This window comes from Herpailurus yagouaroundi, unplaced genomic scaffold, assembly GCF_014898765.1.
Source record: "Herpailurus yagouaroundi ecotype Mexico unplaced genomic scaffold, PumYag 196, whole genome shotgun sequence".
Lineage (NCBI taxonomy): Eukaryota > Metazoa > Chordata > Mammalia > Carnivora > Felidae > Herpailurus > Herpailurus yagouaroundi.
In genome coordinates, this window is record NW_024412427.1 from 545,383 (window position 1) to 560,330 (window position 14,948).

Sequence of the window (14,948 nt, forward strand, 5' to 3'; positions counted from 1 at the left end):
CTCCCAGTTTCCCTCAGACCCAGCCTTGGACATTTAGTCACAACAGCAGAAAAGTAGTTGACCATCTAGGTGGTTAATGTCAGGATTAAGGGGCAGGTCTGTGTCACCCAAACATCTTCCTGTGGGGATGGCTTGAAGTCTGCTAAAGCCTATTAAAACAGGCGTAATGGAGGCCTTAAGAAGAGTGGTCATAAAGTAGCGACACCCTACCCCACTTCAAAATGTAAACGTGGGTTTATTTAATGCCTTTTATCTGTCACAAAGTACCGCCGCCTCCCCAGGGTCCCCTCCCCCTAGAAAACAAGATGGCAGCATAAGGCACGTGCACTGTCCACATGACGTCAGGTTAGGTCCTTAAAAACAAAGATAAGCAACCGTCTTCCCATCAGCCCCGAATCGCCTCCCTCACCAATTGTTCAAGGAATGATTGTCCCCCCAAAGCACAACTTGGAGCCGAGAGCGCTTCAGTTAGAACTGCACGGCTCCGCATGCCAGTTTAGAAAACCAAGCCCAGCCAACGACTAAGAAAACCGACAACACAGGCACGAGAGCGTAATACCGGAGTAGTGAGATCAGTCCATAAATTAAAAAGGAAAAGTAAAACCCAAGCCCGTCCCCCTCCTCGCCGCCAGCCCTCCCCCAAATCAGCAATAAGTCGTTTTGTTCCGTTGAGTCTTGTGGAAAAGCCCGGACTCCCAGCCAGCCCTTTCCTCCGAAGTTAAATATCCCAAAGCCCCTGCCGGGCACTCTGCGTCTCAGGACCCACGTGGACCGCAAGGACGGCTTCTGAGATGGTCGCCAGGCACGTCCCCTCGGCCGCGGGGCCCGCGCCCGGGGTCCGGCGTCTGGCGAGGAGGCGGGGGAGGCGAGGGCCCCGGGTGGGTGGGAGGCACCCGGGGTGGCAGGTGGCGAGGCCGGGGGTCCTGCTATAGATACTCCAGCTCCAGGGCGTGCCGCAGCGCCTCCAGGTCGGCGTGGCAGGATATCCTCCAGAAGGGCATGTTGTGCTGGAACAGAAGGAACACAGGACGCCAGCCGCTGGGTTACGGCCCTGCCCGGAGCCTCCCGCCGGCCACCCCCTCCCTGTGCCCACAGCTGGAGCCCGATGAGAAGTCCGCCCGTGTCATCGTGGCCCGTGGCTGTCTCCCGAGCCAGGAGGCAGACCCCCTGTCTGGCCAGGGCCCACCGGTCCGGCCACAGTCTCTGTTCCCCTCGAGGCCTGTACTGCCCGGGACAGTGATGCTCTGCCCTCCCCCGGGACCCGCGTGGCCTTCGGCGGTGCGCTGACCCGGAATGAAGTCACGCAGTGACAAAGCCGTCCTTCTTAGAACACTGGCCTCGATCCTGCTACTTCACGATCAGAGTCTCCACCGGGTGCTCCTGCGACTTTCACCCCTCCCTGACATGTGCTAATCTCCCTCTAAACTGACCGAGCGGGTCCCAGCGAGACCGCCTGTGATACCCAGGCTTTTAAATAATAGTCTCTTAGGGGCCCCCCGGGGGGCTCAGTCAGTTAAGCGTCCAACGTCGGTGCAGGTCATGATCTCACAGTTCATGGGTTCAAGCCCCGCGTCGGGCTCTGTGCTGACAGCTCAGAGCCTGGAGCCTGCTTTGGATTCTCTCTCTCTCTCTGCCCCTCCCCTGCTCGCACTCTCTCTCTGTCTCTCCAAAATGAATAAACGTTAAAACAAAATCAAATAATAGTCTCTTAAATCTACCGTTGCGGGATCAGACCCTGGGCTAGTGCTCTGTGTTTACTGCTCCCTGAAGCCGCCCAAGCCAACAAAAAACCTGGAGGCAAAAACACAAGCACCTTTCGCAAGTGGGGGACGAGAAAGAAAAAAAATGGATTTAACCGAAGTTCAACCACTGGCAAGCCAGAACTAATTAGCATCATAATCACCGTCATCACAGAATCATTAACATCTGTCCCGTGCCAGGCACCGTGCTGAACGTGTCACACGCATCACCTCCTTGAACCAGGTCACTGATCTCCGAGAGAGGCAACCTGTCTTGTGTTACAGATGAGGAGACTGAGCCACAGAGATGTTATGTCAGGCTCGGAGGAGAAGGCCGGGTACGTTTTTATCGCTGGACAATTTAATCATTGGCTAAAATTGTTGCCTGCCCAACGCCCCTCTCCTTTCTTGCTTCCGGAACCCCGGATTTGGCAGCACTGTGCCCAGGCCTAGGGGATGAGTTATGATTTCTAATCAAGCTGTGGCAACGCCAGGCCTTGTTTGCCAGTGATGTGTCCTGTATCCCTCCTGACTTGTGACCCACTGAAAGCCCAGGAGGAAGGGGCGAGGGGCTTCTGGGAAAGGTTTTCCTACAGGATTAGAGGGCGGCACTGGAGAAGAGACTTTCCCTCCTTACTTTCCCATCCGATTTAGATGGTGTCATGTTAGCGTGTGATGTCTGGAGCTGTGGCAGCCATTTTGAGATCACGAGGCAACAAATCAGAAACGAAAAAAGCCAAAGATGGTTAGAAAGGCAGAGCAAGATGATAGATAGGGATGCTTGGCGAAAAACAAGCTGGGGTACATCTACTTCTAAGGTTGTTAGGTGAGCAAGTGTTTAGCTCGTCATTACATGGGCTTTCTGCTACCGGCAGCTAAGAGATTCTGAGCGTCCTCCAGACAGCCATTGGCCTTAAATTATTTACAAAGTGAACAGATGGTGCTTGATGAACATTTGGATGCCCGGAGTCCTGCCCTCTGAGATTCTACATCCACAGGCTAGAAACTATACAGGCATCCTGTTGGGTCCTGGAACCCATCAAATCCTTCCCTGCCTCTGGGGACTCTGCACGTATCACTCTGCGAATTCTTTATGTCATTGTTGATCTTTACCTTTCTCGACTGTGGCAGGCGGAATAACAGCCCCCCAAAGATGTCCATCCAGGTCCCAATCCCCAGAACCCGTGGATATGTGACCTCACACGGCAAACGGGACTTTGCAGATGTGATTAAGTGAAAGATCTTGAGACGGGGAGAGCATCCCGAAGGCGGGGCCTCTGATTGTCCACTGCTGTGCCCTCCCTGGAGCCTCCTGCAGGGGTGGTGCACGCACGCACAGGGTTCTCGCTGGAGCCACAGATAAGAAATCCAGAGGCACGAAATGACCAAGATGGTTTTGTCTTGTGAGCACGGTGATGGAGATAGAGCAGGGAGGCAGGGCAGAGAGCAGCTGGGGGAGGACATCTATTCTGATAGCTGGAAATAGAGCAGGAAAGGCCTCTCTAGGGAGTGACAGTTAAGCAGGCCCCTGGGGGCGAGAAGGACGTGCAAACCTGTGTGTTTGGGTAGTCGAGGCAGAAGACAAAGCCAGTGCAAAGGCCCTGAGGTGAGTTGGGGCTTGGAATGTCACGTCCACTACTGCATTGCGTGGCTCCTGGCACATAGTAGGTGCTCAAGAAACACACACAGAAGGAGTGAAGAGGAGGGAGGGGGGAAGTGGCAAGGTGAGTTTCTCTAAGTCCTCAGTGAACACATCCTTTTCTCTTTCGCTCAAAGGAAGCAGAACACCACCCATCACGGGCAGCAGATGCCATTTCTTTAATGCCTTCCTGTTGCCCCAGCTCCCCGACCCCCTCCTCACCTCAGCCAAACCTTCCCTTCTCTGCAAAGATGGATTTTGGTTCCTGCCCGGCCAATCCTGTCTCCCCTTAAAGAGTGTAATTCATTTTTCTGGGACGAAATGAGCAGAGGTGGAAGAGAACGTCTCGGCCACCTCGATCCCAGCCCTAGAGCGCAGGTGGATTTATCACTCGTGGAGAGGTGGAGACAGATGACCCACTAAAATGGAGATATTAACAACCCTGTCAGCCCGAACAGTCACAGCCCCTTGTCCGGTGGCCGTATTTCACGCTGCTCGGGTGTCCGGCAGCCTGGGCTAATGACTCCCATCCATCAGGCCGGGAGAGTGGCTGGTGCACAGCGTTGCTCGCTAACGGGCTGGGGCTGCTGCTTTAGACACTGGCGGAGGTTTTCGGGGGGAGCTCAGTATACAGCGGTGTGTGTGCCCTCTCACTCTTGTGTGACCAGCTGGGGGGTGGGGAGTGCTCGAAACTCCTAGGCCCACCCCCTTCCCGCTTGGCATCTGGAGCAAAACACACATCCGCTGGCGTGTACAGCTGTGTGACCTTAGGTGCGTTCATTAACCTCTCTGGGTCTCAGATACGTCCTCTGTAAACTGAAGCCAACGATACCCACTTTGCAGGGAGGGTTGAGGATTAAGTAAAACGATGAGGTCAGTAATCAGGAGGAGTGGTTAAGGGCACGGGGTTAGGCCAGGCGCCCCGAGGTGCCGGTCACAGCCCTGCCACAGGCCCGTGGCGACGGAGACTGCCAGCGGCCTCCATCATCCGTTCCCCCCCTTCTCTCGCAGAAGCGGCCTCCTTTTTTCTTAGCGAGGGACAGGGTGGCTGAGAACAAAGGCTGCATCTCCCAGCGGGCTGCGGGGCCAGGTGGGATCACGTGACTCAGATCTGGCCAATGGGACGTGAGCAGCGTGGGGTTCCTCCCCCTCTTCCTCCCCGGTCGGTCGCCGCAGTGTGGACGTGGGCGGTGGCAAGAGCAGCACCGGAAATGGCAGAGCAACAACACGGAAGGAGCCCGGGTCCCGGAAGCCTGTGGATGTTTTTACGTGACCGAGGGAGCGGCCTCTCTACTGTGTACCCTGCTGCCGGCCATCTCCGGCCACCCCAGCCCCGCTCCAGGCACCGGCCCTGCTGAGATGCTCCCGCCCAGTCCCTGCTGGGGGCCCCCCCTCCCCCTCCTCCTCCGCAGGTCGCAGCAAAGTGCTTCTCCCATGGGCTCGGAGCAAGCAAACGAGAGATTTGGGTGAGTTTTCACAATTATGTGCAAATGAGCATTCGTATTCTCTCTCTCTCCCCTGGCTCCCCCGGAGAGAGAAGCTCTCCTGAATTTCTAAAGGTTGTGTTATCTTTCCTCCCCCACCCCACTGCCGTGTGCAGAATACTAACAGAGCTTCGGGCTGGTGAGAACTCACTATGCATGGTTCCTCTGCTCAGCCCTGGGTGCAGATTCCCAGCAGCTGTCCCAGATAAGGAAAGGCAGCTCAGAGAGGGGGCGTCATCTGCCGAAGGCCACACAGCCGAAACCGGCAGAGCTGGGATTTAGGGTAGAATATGCACTCCCCGTCACAATCTTTCTGTGGGAGCAGGGCTGGCGGGAGGGTGAGGCCAGGGAGGTGCCTGGCCCAGCCCAGGAAGGTGAGCCCAGACTAGCTGTTCTCAAAGGAGGAAAAGCCTGCCCTCTAGGGGTCAGTGCGGAAGTTTCCGGAGGTGTGAATTTTGACCCCCCCTAATGGTCGGGGGGCACGGCGGGGGCGGGGGGCGGGGGCGCACGTGTCCGACCCCCTTTCACACACCTTGGACCTGACTTTGGAGATTTTCGAATGTGCTATCAGATATTCAAGCAAGGAGAAACCCGTACTTAATCACTGGACCCCACGTTTTACAGGTCACATATAAACACAGAGTCGCTTGCGCATGCTCTCAAGCAAACCTGAATTTCCAGAAGTGCAATGGGTACATCAAGGGAAACCTGTATTTTGTTCTATTCGGAATCTTTCCATGAGTTAGTTGCTCAGCAGTTTGGAGAAAGCACGTTAGGACAGCAGCGCCCGACCTGGTTGGTGAACGGTCGAGACTGCACCCCTGTGTCCCTCTGCGTTTGCCGGGTCGCACCCACAGCCACGGCACTTATGGGCACGAGCATTGGGATTGTGTGCCCGAACATTTACATACCGAAGCACACGGTAAAGTGAGCACATAATAACTTGCCCTTTATTTCTGTCCGATGACATCGGACCTTGGCCTTTTGGACACTATGGTTGTATCGTCCATTAGCATTTCATTTCTAGAGAGAAAGGGCTCATTTCAGAACCTTTACTGCTTACTCTGTCCTAACAAACCCTCTCTGCTTGTGAGAAGGCGGGAAAGTGTCAGGACCTCCACGGACGGCCCTGTCGTCCTCTGGGTGACGGCCGGATGGCAGGCAAGGGGTGCCAGGGACCACAGGCCTAAGCTGGTTCTCCAGTCCAACTGTGGTAGAAGCAAAACTTTATTTTGATCATGGTCACATGCTTAGGGCAGACTTCTGAGGTCTGAGCTTGGAGAGAGGGCGCTAGAGACACTGACAGCGGATCGTCTCATCACACAGACCATGCTCTTGACCTGGCACAGCGTTTCTGGAACAGCACTCACGCGTGGTAATTCATGTGATTCATGCTACTGCTTTGGTCATTTCTTGTGTATCACCTCTATCACGATTGATTAGTTACTTAACATTTTTCTCTCTAAATGAATTCATTTTTTGGGGCGCCTGGGTGGCGCAGTCGGTTGGGCGTCCGACTTCAGCCAGGTCACGATCTCCCAGTCCGGGAGTTCGAGCCCCGCGTCAGGCTCTGGGCTGATGGCTCGGGGCCTGGAGCCTGTTTCCGATTCTGTGTCTCCCTCTCTCTGCCCCTCCCCCGTTCATGCTCTGTCTCTCTCTGTCCCAGAAATAAATAAACGTTGAAAAAAAAAAATAAAAAAAAAAAAATTTATTTATCGGGGGCGGGGGGGGGGCATGGGAGCAGAGGAGGGGCAGAGAGAGGAAGAGAGAGAGAATGCCAAGCGGGCTCTGCACTGTCAGCGCACAGCCCGCCGTGGGACTCCATCCCATGTGAGATCATGACCTGAGCTGGAATCAAGTCAGATGCCCAACTGACTGAGCCACCCGGGCACCTCTAAATCAATCCATTTTTAAAGTTAAAGAAATCTGCTTTAAAAAGGAGAGCTCAGGGGGCGCCTGGGTGGCTCAGTTGGTTTGGCTCAGGGCTGCCTTCCCTCTGAGATCTACTTGGCTCACTAGCTCTCCTCCTCTGGTCTTTGCTCTCCTGTCACCCCCAGCACGAGGCCTACCTTGACCACACTTGCAACCTGTCCCGCCCCCACGGTCCCTTCGCAGTCCCTGCTTTAGTCTTCTCCAAAGCTCTGGCCACCGCCTCACACACATGCCTGCCCCCAGGCTGTGAGCTGAGGGAGGGGTGAGAGCCTGCCCCTTCTGCTCACTGCAGGCTCCCCAGCGACCGTGACAGCTGCGAGCACACGGTGGCGGTGGCGGTGGCGGAGGCCCAGCTAATGGAGCTTACGCACTAGCTGGAGGGTCCGCCGGCAAGCCACCCCTCACACAGGCCCGGAGGAACGAATATGGACGGGGCGCGGAGGTAGTTGCTGGACGGACCAGAGAGGCAGCTGATCAGGGAATTCTTCCCTCACAAGTGCGGCTGAAGCCTGAGGCCTAAAGGTGGAGTCCGGAGGGGCTGGGAAGGGGAGGAACCTTGCAGGGGGTGGGGGGGGGTGGGGGGGGCTTCTAGCTCCGCCCCTGGCCCCCTTTCCTGGGACCCCAGGGGCCCTCCCTCTCTTTTCAGGCTTTGTCCACTAAGACCCCGAACGTTTCTGCATTTCCTTGGAATCCGTCGCTGGGGAGGGAAGGGGGAAGCCAGGTCCTCCCAATTAAGCTCTGTGACATTAACGATCCACTTCCCAGGCCTCTGGGTGGGGGGCGGCAGGCTCTCTGGGATGCTGTTGACAGGTCCAGACCCAGGGCTTTGGCAGCTGTTTCTTTTCCAACAGCAGGGCTGCGGCCACCAGAGCCCCCTGCCCCTCTCCTCATGGGCCCGAGATCACAAATGCAGGATTTTCTTTTTCATTAGCTTAATGCTGTCTTTATTAACTGGGAAGGGTTCCTGGAACATATGATCAGTGAGTATGAAGTAAAGCGCACACACGTGCACCAGCCCCCCACCAGCCTGCCCTGACAGAGCGTCTCCGGGCTCCCGAGCAGTTGTCCCAGAAAAAATCCAGGGCTACCAGGGGCGGCAGCCAAAGGCACCGAGGGGGATTTGCAGAAGGAAATTACTCAGGATGCTTCTGCGATTGCAAACGGGAGGGGGCCTGGGAGCTAAGAGCCTGGGAAGGAGGGGACCCAGCCTTTGCCTGGGAAGTGGAGGAAATCTGGGTAAAGGGCCCCGCGGCCCGAGAGGCGGACGAGGTACCTTTTTTGCCCCCTGCTCCTCTTCGACGCCGTCACCGATCACGATGTAGACGGCTTTTCTGCCGAATCTCTGCATTATCCTCTCGAAACAGCTCTCCTTCCCTGCACGCACAGGAAGGAAAGAGAGAGAAGACGCTGGGGACCCAGGACTGTGGCGACTCGTAATCGCTAAGGAAGTGCTCGCGGCCGCGGCACAGACTTGGGCCTCAGGGCGACTCCCCTGCCCGTGTTTTCCTTGCTACCCGGTGAGGACCACCTCTTTGTAGTTTCCTTCCGCCCAGCTGCGTGGGCAGCTGGACTCGGATCTTAGCTCGTCCTGATGTGTGAGCAAGTGCAGGAACAGTAATGAGAACAGCGCGACTAAAAGTAGCCGCACTCACTGGATTCTCTGTATCCCAAGCACTCTGCTGAGTGCTTCCTACAGCAGGGTTTCCCAGCCTCGGCGGTGCTGGCACGTGGGGCTGGGTAACTCCGTGCTGGGGGTGCTGCCCCGATCGCTGTGATGTGCAGCAGCTTCCGCGGTAGCACCTCCTGCCGTTGGAAAACGAAAAATGTCTCCAGATGTTGCCAAATATCTCCTGGGAGGCAAACTGCTTTCCCCCCGCTCCGTTTGGGAACCACTGACTTAACATTATTCATTTACTATGATGGCAATCCTTATGAAATTGCAATCAATGGAATTCCCGTTTTAGAGATAAAGAAACTGAGGCCCGTGAAGTGCCTTGAAAAGGACTGGAGGAGTAGTGCCAGAAGAGAGAAGTTGAGGCACAGAGAGGTCAAGTCACTTGCCTGGGACACCCAGCTAGCGAGCACAGAGTCCGGGATTTGAACCCAGGCTGCCTGCCCCAGTTGCTTGAGCTCCGAGCCGCTCTCTTATCCTGCTCTAGGTAGGACTCAGCTCTGCGGCAGACCGTTAATCCCTCTGTGCCTGCTTTCTCCTCTGTGGGAGCAGAGGCCGGGTGCAGAGCTGTGAATCACAACTGTGAGTTAACAGAATGACGCTACCACCGTGCAGTGCCTCTCCCTACAGCAGGTGGAGCCCATTCTCCACCCCGCTGATACTGGGTCGGCCACGTGACTTGCTCTGACCAACACCGGAATGCTCGGGACCTGCCACGGGAAATGCGTGTGGGTGGTGTGGCTTGGCCCCCTTCACGTCTGCCATCGGTCATGAGACGAACGTACCCCTGATGGCCGCTGGTCCCACAGTGAGGGCGCATATGGAACAGAGCGGAACCCGGAGGCAAGCTTAGCGGGGCCACAGCAGATGCCCCAGACCCATGAGTGAGAAATCCACACTGCGAGCCACTGAGCGTTTGTTATGCGGCATCATCAGAGCAGAAACCTGACCGTTGGGAAAAATTAATGCTTTTCAAGTTAAAACAGGGAGCTGGAGGCCATATTTCTGTGCGGTCTCCACCTGGATCACCCTCAGCTCGTTGACCTTCAGGCTCCCCAGGTGGGAAGCAAGTGGCTAAAACATTTCCCCGATGGGATTTAATGCCTCTGACGTGGAAACAGAGTCGATGGGCGGGACAAACATTTTAGACGCGTCTGGGTTACAGATTCCTTTCGTGCAAAATCTACAGGAAAAAGATGCTGTTACATGAAACCTGGCTTTAAAACTTCTATCACAGGATGGAATGGAGTGTCTGATGTGCTCATGCTCATCTGGCCACTGGCTGGATCGTTTGTTCACGAATCGTCTCTTGACATGCGCTACCCTGGACCAGAATTTCTCGAATACTCCAGAACTACCATTAATAGTTAGGACCAAATCTGGGAATCACTGTTAGGTAATCTTGAAAAAAATCAACTCACACTTCTATTTTTACTTAAACGAATTCATTTAAATACAGAATGGAATCACTACACACACACACACACACACACACACACACACACACTTTTTTTTTTTACAGTTGAATTGTGCCTTTAGCATTCTTTTTTTGAAGTTGATATTTCTTTTATCATTTAAAAATACATAGTATATATATATTTTTAAATTAAAATCCATGTTAGTTAACATATAGTGTAATAATGGTTTCAGGAGTAGAATGTAGCGATTCATCACTTACATATAACACCCAGTGCTCATCCCAGCAAGCGCCCTCCTTAATGCCCTTCACCCGTTTAGCCCATCTCCCCACCTAGCTCCCTTCCAGAAACCCTCAGTTTGTTCTCTGTATTTAAGAATGGCTTTCAGTTTGCCTCCCTCTCTGCTTTTTATCTTATTTTTCCTTCCCTTCCCCTATTTTTTGTTTCTTAAATTCCACATATGAGTGAAATCATATGGTATTTGTCTTTCTCTGACTTATTTCGCTTAGCATAATACATTCTAGTTCCACCTACATAGTTGCAAATGGCAAGATTTCATTCTTTTTGATAGCTGAGTAATATTCCAGTGTGTGTGTGTGTGTGTGTGTGTGTGTGTGTATACACATACACTCCATTATATATATACACACCACGTCTTCTTTATCCATTCACCAGTCAATGGACATTGACTTTGGCTATTGTCGATACTGGTGCTATAAACATTGGGGTGCACGTGCCCCTCTGAATCAGCGTTTTTGTGTCCTTTGGATAAATACCTAGTAGTGCAACTGCTGGGCCATAGGGTAGTTCTGTTTTTAATTTTTTCAGCTGCATTATTTTGCAACAGCCAAAACATGGAAGCAACCAAGCGTCCGTTGACAGGTGAGTAGATACAAAAAATGTCATATGTACATGGAACAGATTACGGACTATTAGCCTTAAGAAGGAAGGGAATCTGACACCTACCACCACATGGAAATGACCCTTGAGGACAGTATGCTAAGTGAAACAAGCCAATCACAAAAAGACAAGTAGTATATGATTCCACTTATACGAGGAGTCACATTCGCAGAGACAGAAAGTAGAAGGGTGGTCGCCAGGGGCTGAGAGCAGGGAGGAGTGGGGAGTTGCTGTTTAATGTAGATCAGGCTTTGGTTCTACAAGATGGAAAGGGTTCTGGAGATGGATGGTGGGGACAGTTACACCACAATGTGAATGTGGTTAATACCACTGAACTGCACCCTTAAAAATGGTTAAGATAGTAAATGGTATGTGTATTTTCCCATAATTAAAGATAAAAATCTTTAATTTAATTTTATTTTTTTTAATGTTTATTTAGTTTTGAGAGAGAGAGCGAGAGCGAGCATGAGCAGGGGAGGGGCAGAGAGAGGGAGACACAGAATCCAAAGCAGGATCCAGGCTCTGAGCGGTCAGCACAAAGCCTGACGCGGGGCTCGAACCCACGGACCGTGAGATCACAACCTGAACCGAAGTCGGACGCTTAACCGCCTGAGCGACCCTGGCACCTCATGATAAAAAATATCTTAAAACGAGGTTCTAACTAAGCCGCAAAGGCACACGAGTAGACTGTGCAGAAAGAAAATGACAGGCTCACCAGGTCCCGTTGCAGAGGCTCTAATGGCCACCCGGAGCCTGACGTCCAGGATTTTAAAATCGAAAGGCACTTTTCCGTAACGTTCAGATCTAGAACTCCACTAAAGGCAAAAACTGCTCTGGGAAAATTGCTTCCAAAGTATACTATAATTTTTTTTTTCCATAGAAGAAAACAAGGGTGGCTCAGTCAGTTAAGAGTCGCTGACTTGATTTCAGCTCTGGTCATAATCTCATGGTTCATGAGATTAAGCTCCATGTGGGGCTCTTTGCTGTGACTCACACACATGTGCGCGCGCTCTCTCTCAAAATAAATAAACTTAAAAAAAAGTCTTAACTAACTAGATTTATTTTGTATTATTATACAGTTTTAGGTCATGGAAGAAGACGCCCCCTCCCCAAGAAAACCAATATGACTTGCCCTGATGATAAATGATGCTGTTAATTTCTAGTTATTAAATTCTTTTATCTGATGGAAGCTCTAAGCCTAAGGCTTGTTCTCTGTTAATAATGGAGATTTTCAAGTCTTTTATTTTTATTTTACTTAAATTAAAAAAAGATTTTTTTTAAGGTTTATTTTTGAGAGAGAGAGAGAGAGCGAGTGCATGTGCGTGCTAGTGGGGGAGGGGCAGAGAGAGAGGGAGACAGAATCCGAAGCAGGCTCCAGGCTCTGAGCCGTCATCACAGAGTCTGACGTGGGGCTCGAACTCAAGGACCATGAGATCATGAGCTGAACCAGAGGAGGATGCCCAACCGAGTGAGCCACCCAGGTGCCCCAGAGATTTTCAAGTATTAAGAGAGGTGTTAAAGTAGGAGAACACTAAATTGAGACTCTCTCCTGAAAAGAGAATTAAAAAAAACCCAAACATTTTCTCTCTGTGTGGTTCAAGGTTAGATTTAGGATTATTTGGTGACTTGTAACCACCTAGAATTAAAATCACAGCCTGTGCCATGCTGTGGTGAGGACTGTTTCCCTCTTCTTAGTAACATAATTCCATGACTTTTACCTGGGGTCATGGCGCTTAGCTATGGACTACATTTCCCAGCCTCCCTTGCAAACAGTCGTGGCCATGTGACTACGCTGGGGCCAACAGGAGGTGAGTAGAAGTACAGTGTATCTCTTTCCTTCCTCTCTGCACCCTCCCCCCCCCCCCCCCAAGCCAGAATGACAATGTGATAGGATTCTGATTTGACCACACACATGAGAATAAACCCACGGGGGATGGTGGAAAAATAAGATGGGAACGACCTGGGATTCTGGGTGAGTTTCAGGACAGAGCTGCCCCACTAGACTGGATCACTCGTCTCTGGTCTGTTGACACGTGAGGGAGAAATACGCTTTGATTCTGAAGTCAGCCCGTGTATTGGGGGGTGTATTCGTTACAGCAGCTTTGCAGGTATCCTAACTAACACACACACCTTAGAATATGGTCCTAACCCACTCCTTTGGAGGCTGAGGTTGAAGCGCATGGTTTGTGGGATTGTTCTGGGGATCTGAGTCATGGCCCTGGACAAGGAAGTTCTTTAGCTTTCCTAATGCCATTTTCCTTAAGCCTTTCACACAAGGGATGGAGCACTAACCTCACCCACCCTCTGTGCATCACCCCGAGGTCTGGGTTCTCCCTACCTGTCTTGGTTGCACTGTAGATGTTCTCAATAGGAAACACGGAGCCCAGTCCATACAGCAGGACTTTGGCCAGGGCAGGAATTAGTTGAGTGGTGGTGACCAGCACGTTGACACAATTGGGCCTGAGGACAGAGAAAAAGACCGTGGGTCAGAACACCAAGGTAGAGCCAGGCCTGGTCACCCGGCAGCCTGAGCCTGGAGTCGGCAGACATTCTGGTGGGATTTGGGAGCTCGGGCTAAGTCACGTTCAGGTGAGAGTGGGGCCCAAAGATCTTTCAGCTGTTCCTCTCCTTTAAGCCTGAGGCTGCCTGGCACACTGAAACACGAGTGCGATACTTTTATTTAGAAAAACGTGTCGGGCGGGAGCCGCACTTGAGCAGCTGCAGCTGCCTATCGGTGATGTAGAGTAATGTGGACCAGGTGTAGGACAACAGGGAGTGGTGAGGGCTGGGGCGAACTGGGGAGCACCTACCAGTTCTGAGATTTTTACAGAATCCAGAAACTGGGAGCCATGGATTACTTTCCCATCTTGGGGCCAGAGTGCGTGTCAAACTCACGCATCAGCGGGATGGAGCCAGCGGCCATTTTGTGACCATTCGTGTGTGGTGTCGTGAGATTCTGGGATGCTATAGCACAGACGGCAATTTGTCCTCTGGCCCAGGTGGTCTTATTTAGGAGCAAGAGGCAACTTACTGGGAGGCCCAGAATGAAACTGGACGCTCCTTACCTCGTAAGTGCCAGATGATCTGCGGTCTACTAGAAGATGGTTTTTAGAGGGTGGGTGTTGTGGGCAAGAGTGGATGGGACAAGATGGACCTATGTACAAATGTTCGGGCTCTGCTGGACCCTGGTAAGTCTCTGTAGCTATCTGCTCAGCTACGGTACAAGGTGTCCCTGGTGTCTGATAATACCTCTGCTTTATCAAATGTCTGGAAAGCCTGCAAATGAGAATTTTGAGAGTCCAGTTCTCCCAAGTGTGGAAACGGAGGAGCCACCACCCTCAAATCGGGGAACGTTCAGGGGCGCAAAGGAAAAAGGGGGCTCCCACCTACCGGGAATTGATGAGGTTGAGCGCCTTTAGAGAGTGGGTCAGCCAGAGGTCGGTCAGAGCCTCCAGCTCGGCTCTGAGCTGTAGCCAAGTCTCTCTTTTGGGAGCTCCTATCAAGCCTATGGACAAGGGAAAAAAAGATGGGCTAGTTACTATTTTAGAAGTCTGGGCGGTAGTGGTTAGGGAAGGGGAGTGTAGCTACTGGTTCTCTGGGTTTCAAATCAGATGACACCCAAGGTCAACTTTAATCCAGTGATTTTAATCTTATTTTGGGATTGATGGGTCAATCAACCCATCTACTGATTGATCCATTCATCCACCCATCCGCCCTCCCACCCTTCCAGCCCTCCCTCTGCCCACCCGTCCATCCATCCATCCATCCATCCGTCCGTCCATCCATTCCTCTGTCCATCTGTCCACCCATCCCTCTGTCCATCCATCCGTCCGTCCATCCATCCATCCATCCATCTATCCCTCCATCCATCCATCCATCCCTCTGTCCATCCATCCATCTATCCATCCATCCATCCGTCCGTCCATCCATTCCTCTGTCCATCTGTCCACCCATCCCTCTGTCCATCCATCCATCCATCCATCCGTCCGTCCATCCATTCCTCTGTCCATCTGTCTACCCATCCCTCTGTCCATCCATCCGTCCATCCATCCATCCATCCATCCATCCCTTCATCCATCCATCCATCCATCCCTCTGTCCATCTATCCATCCATCCCTCTGTCCATCCATCCATCCATCCATCCATCCCTCTGTCCATCCATCC

The 14,948-nt window shown here is 52.5% G+C and overlaps 1 protein-coding gene across 2 annotated transcripts in view; it reads right to left on the reverse strand.

Moving 5' to 3' along the window:
• Positions 1–211: 211 nt before the first annotated feature.
• EYA2 (EYA transcriptional coactivator and phosphatase 2) overlaps positions 212–14,948 on the reverse strand; it is a 259,835-nt gene continuing 245,098 nt past the window's right edge. For both annotated transcript variants that reach the window (XM_040446861.1, XM_040446862.1), the window contains 4 exons: positions 14,175–14,289; positions 13,123–13,244; positions 8,068–8,168; positions 212–1,007 (listed from right to left, as the gene is read on the reverse strand). In XM_040446861.1, coding sequence (XP_040302795.1) covers positions 927–1,007; positions 8,068–8,168; positions 13,123–13,244; positions 14,175–14,289 — 419 coding nt within the window. In that variant the 3' untranslated portion in view covers positions 212–926. The remainder of the gene's footprint in view (positions 1,008–8,067; positions 8,169–13,122; positions 13,245–14,174; positions 14,290–14,948) is intronic.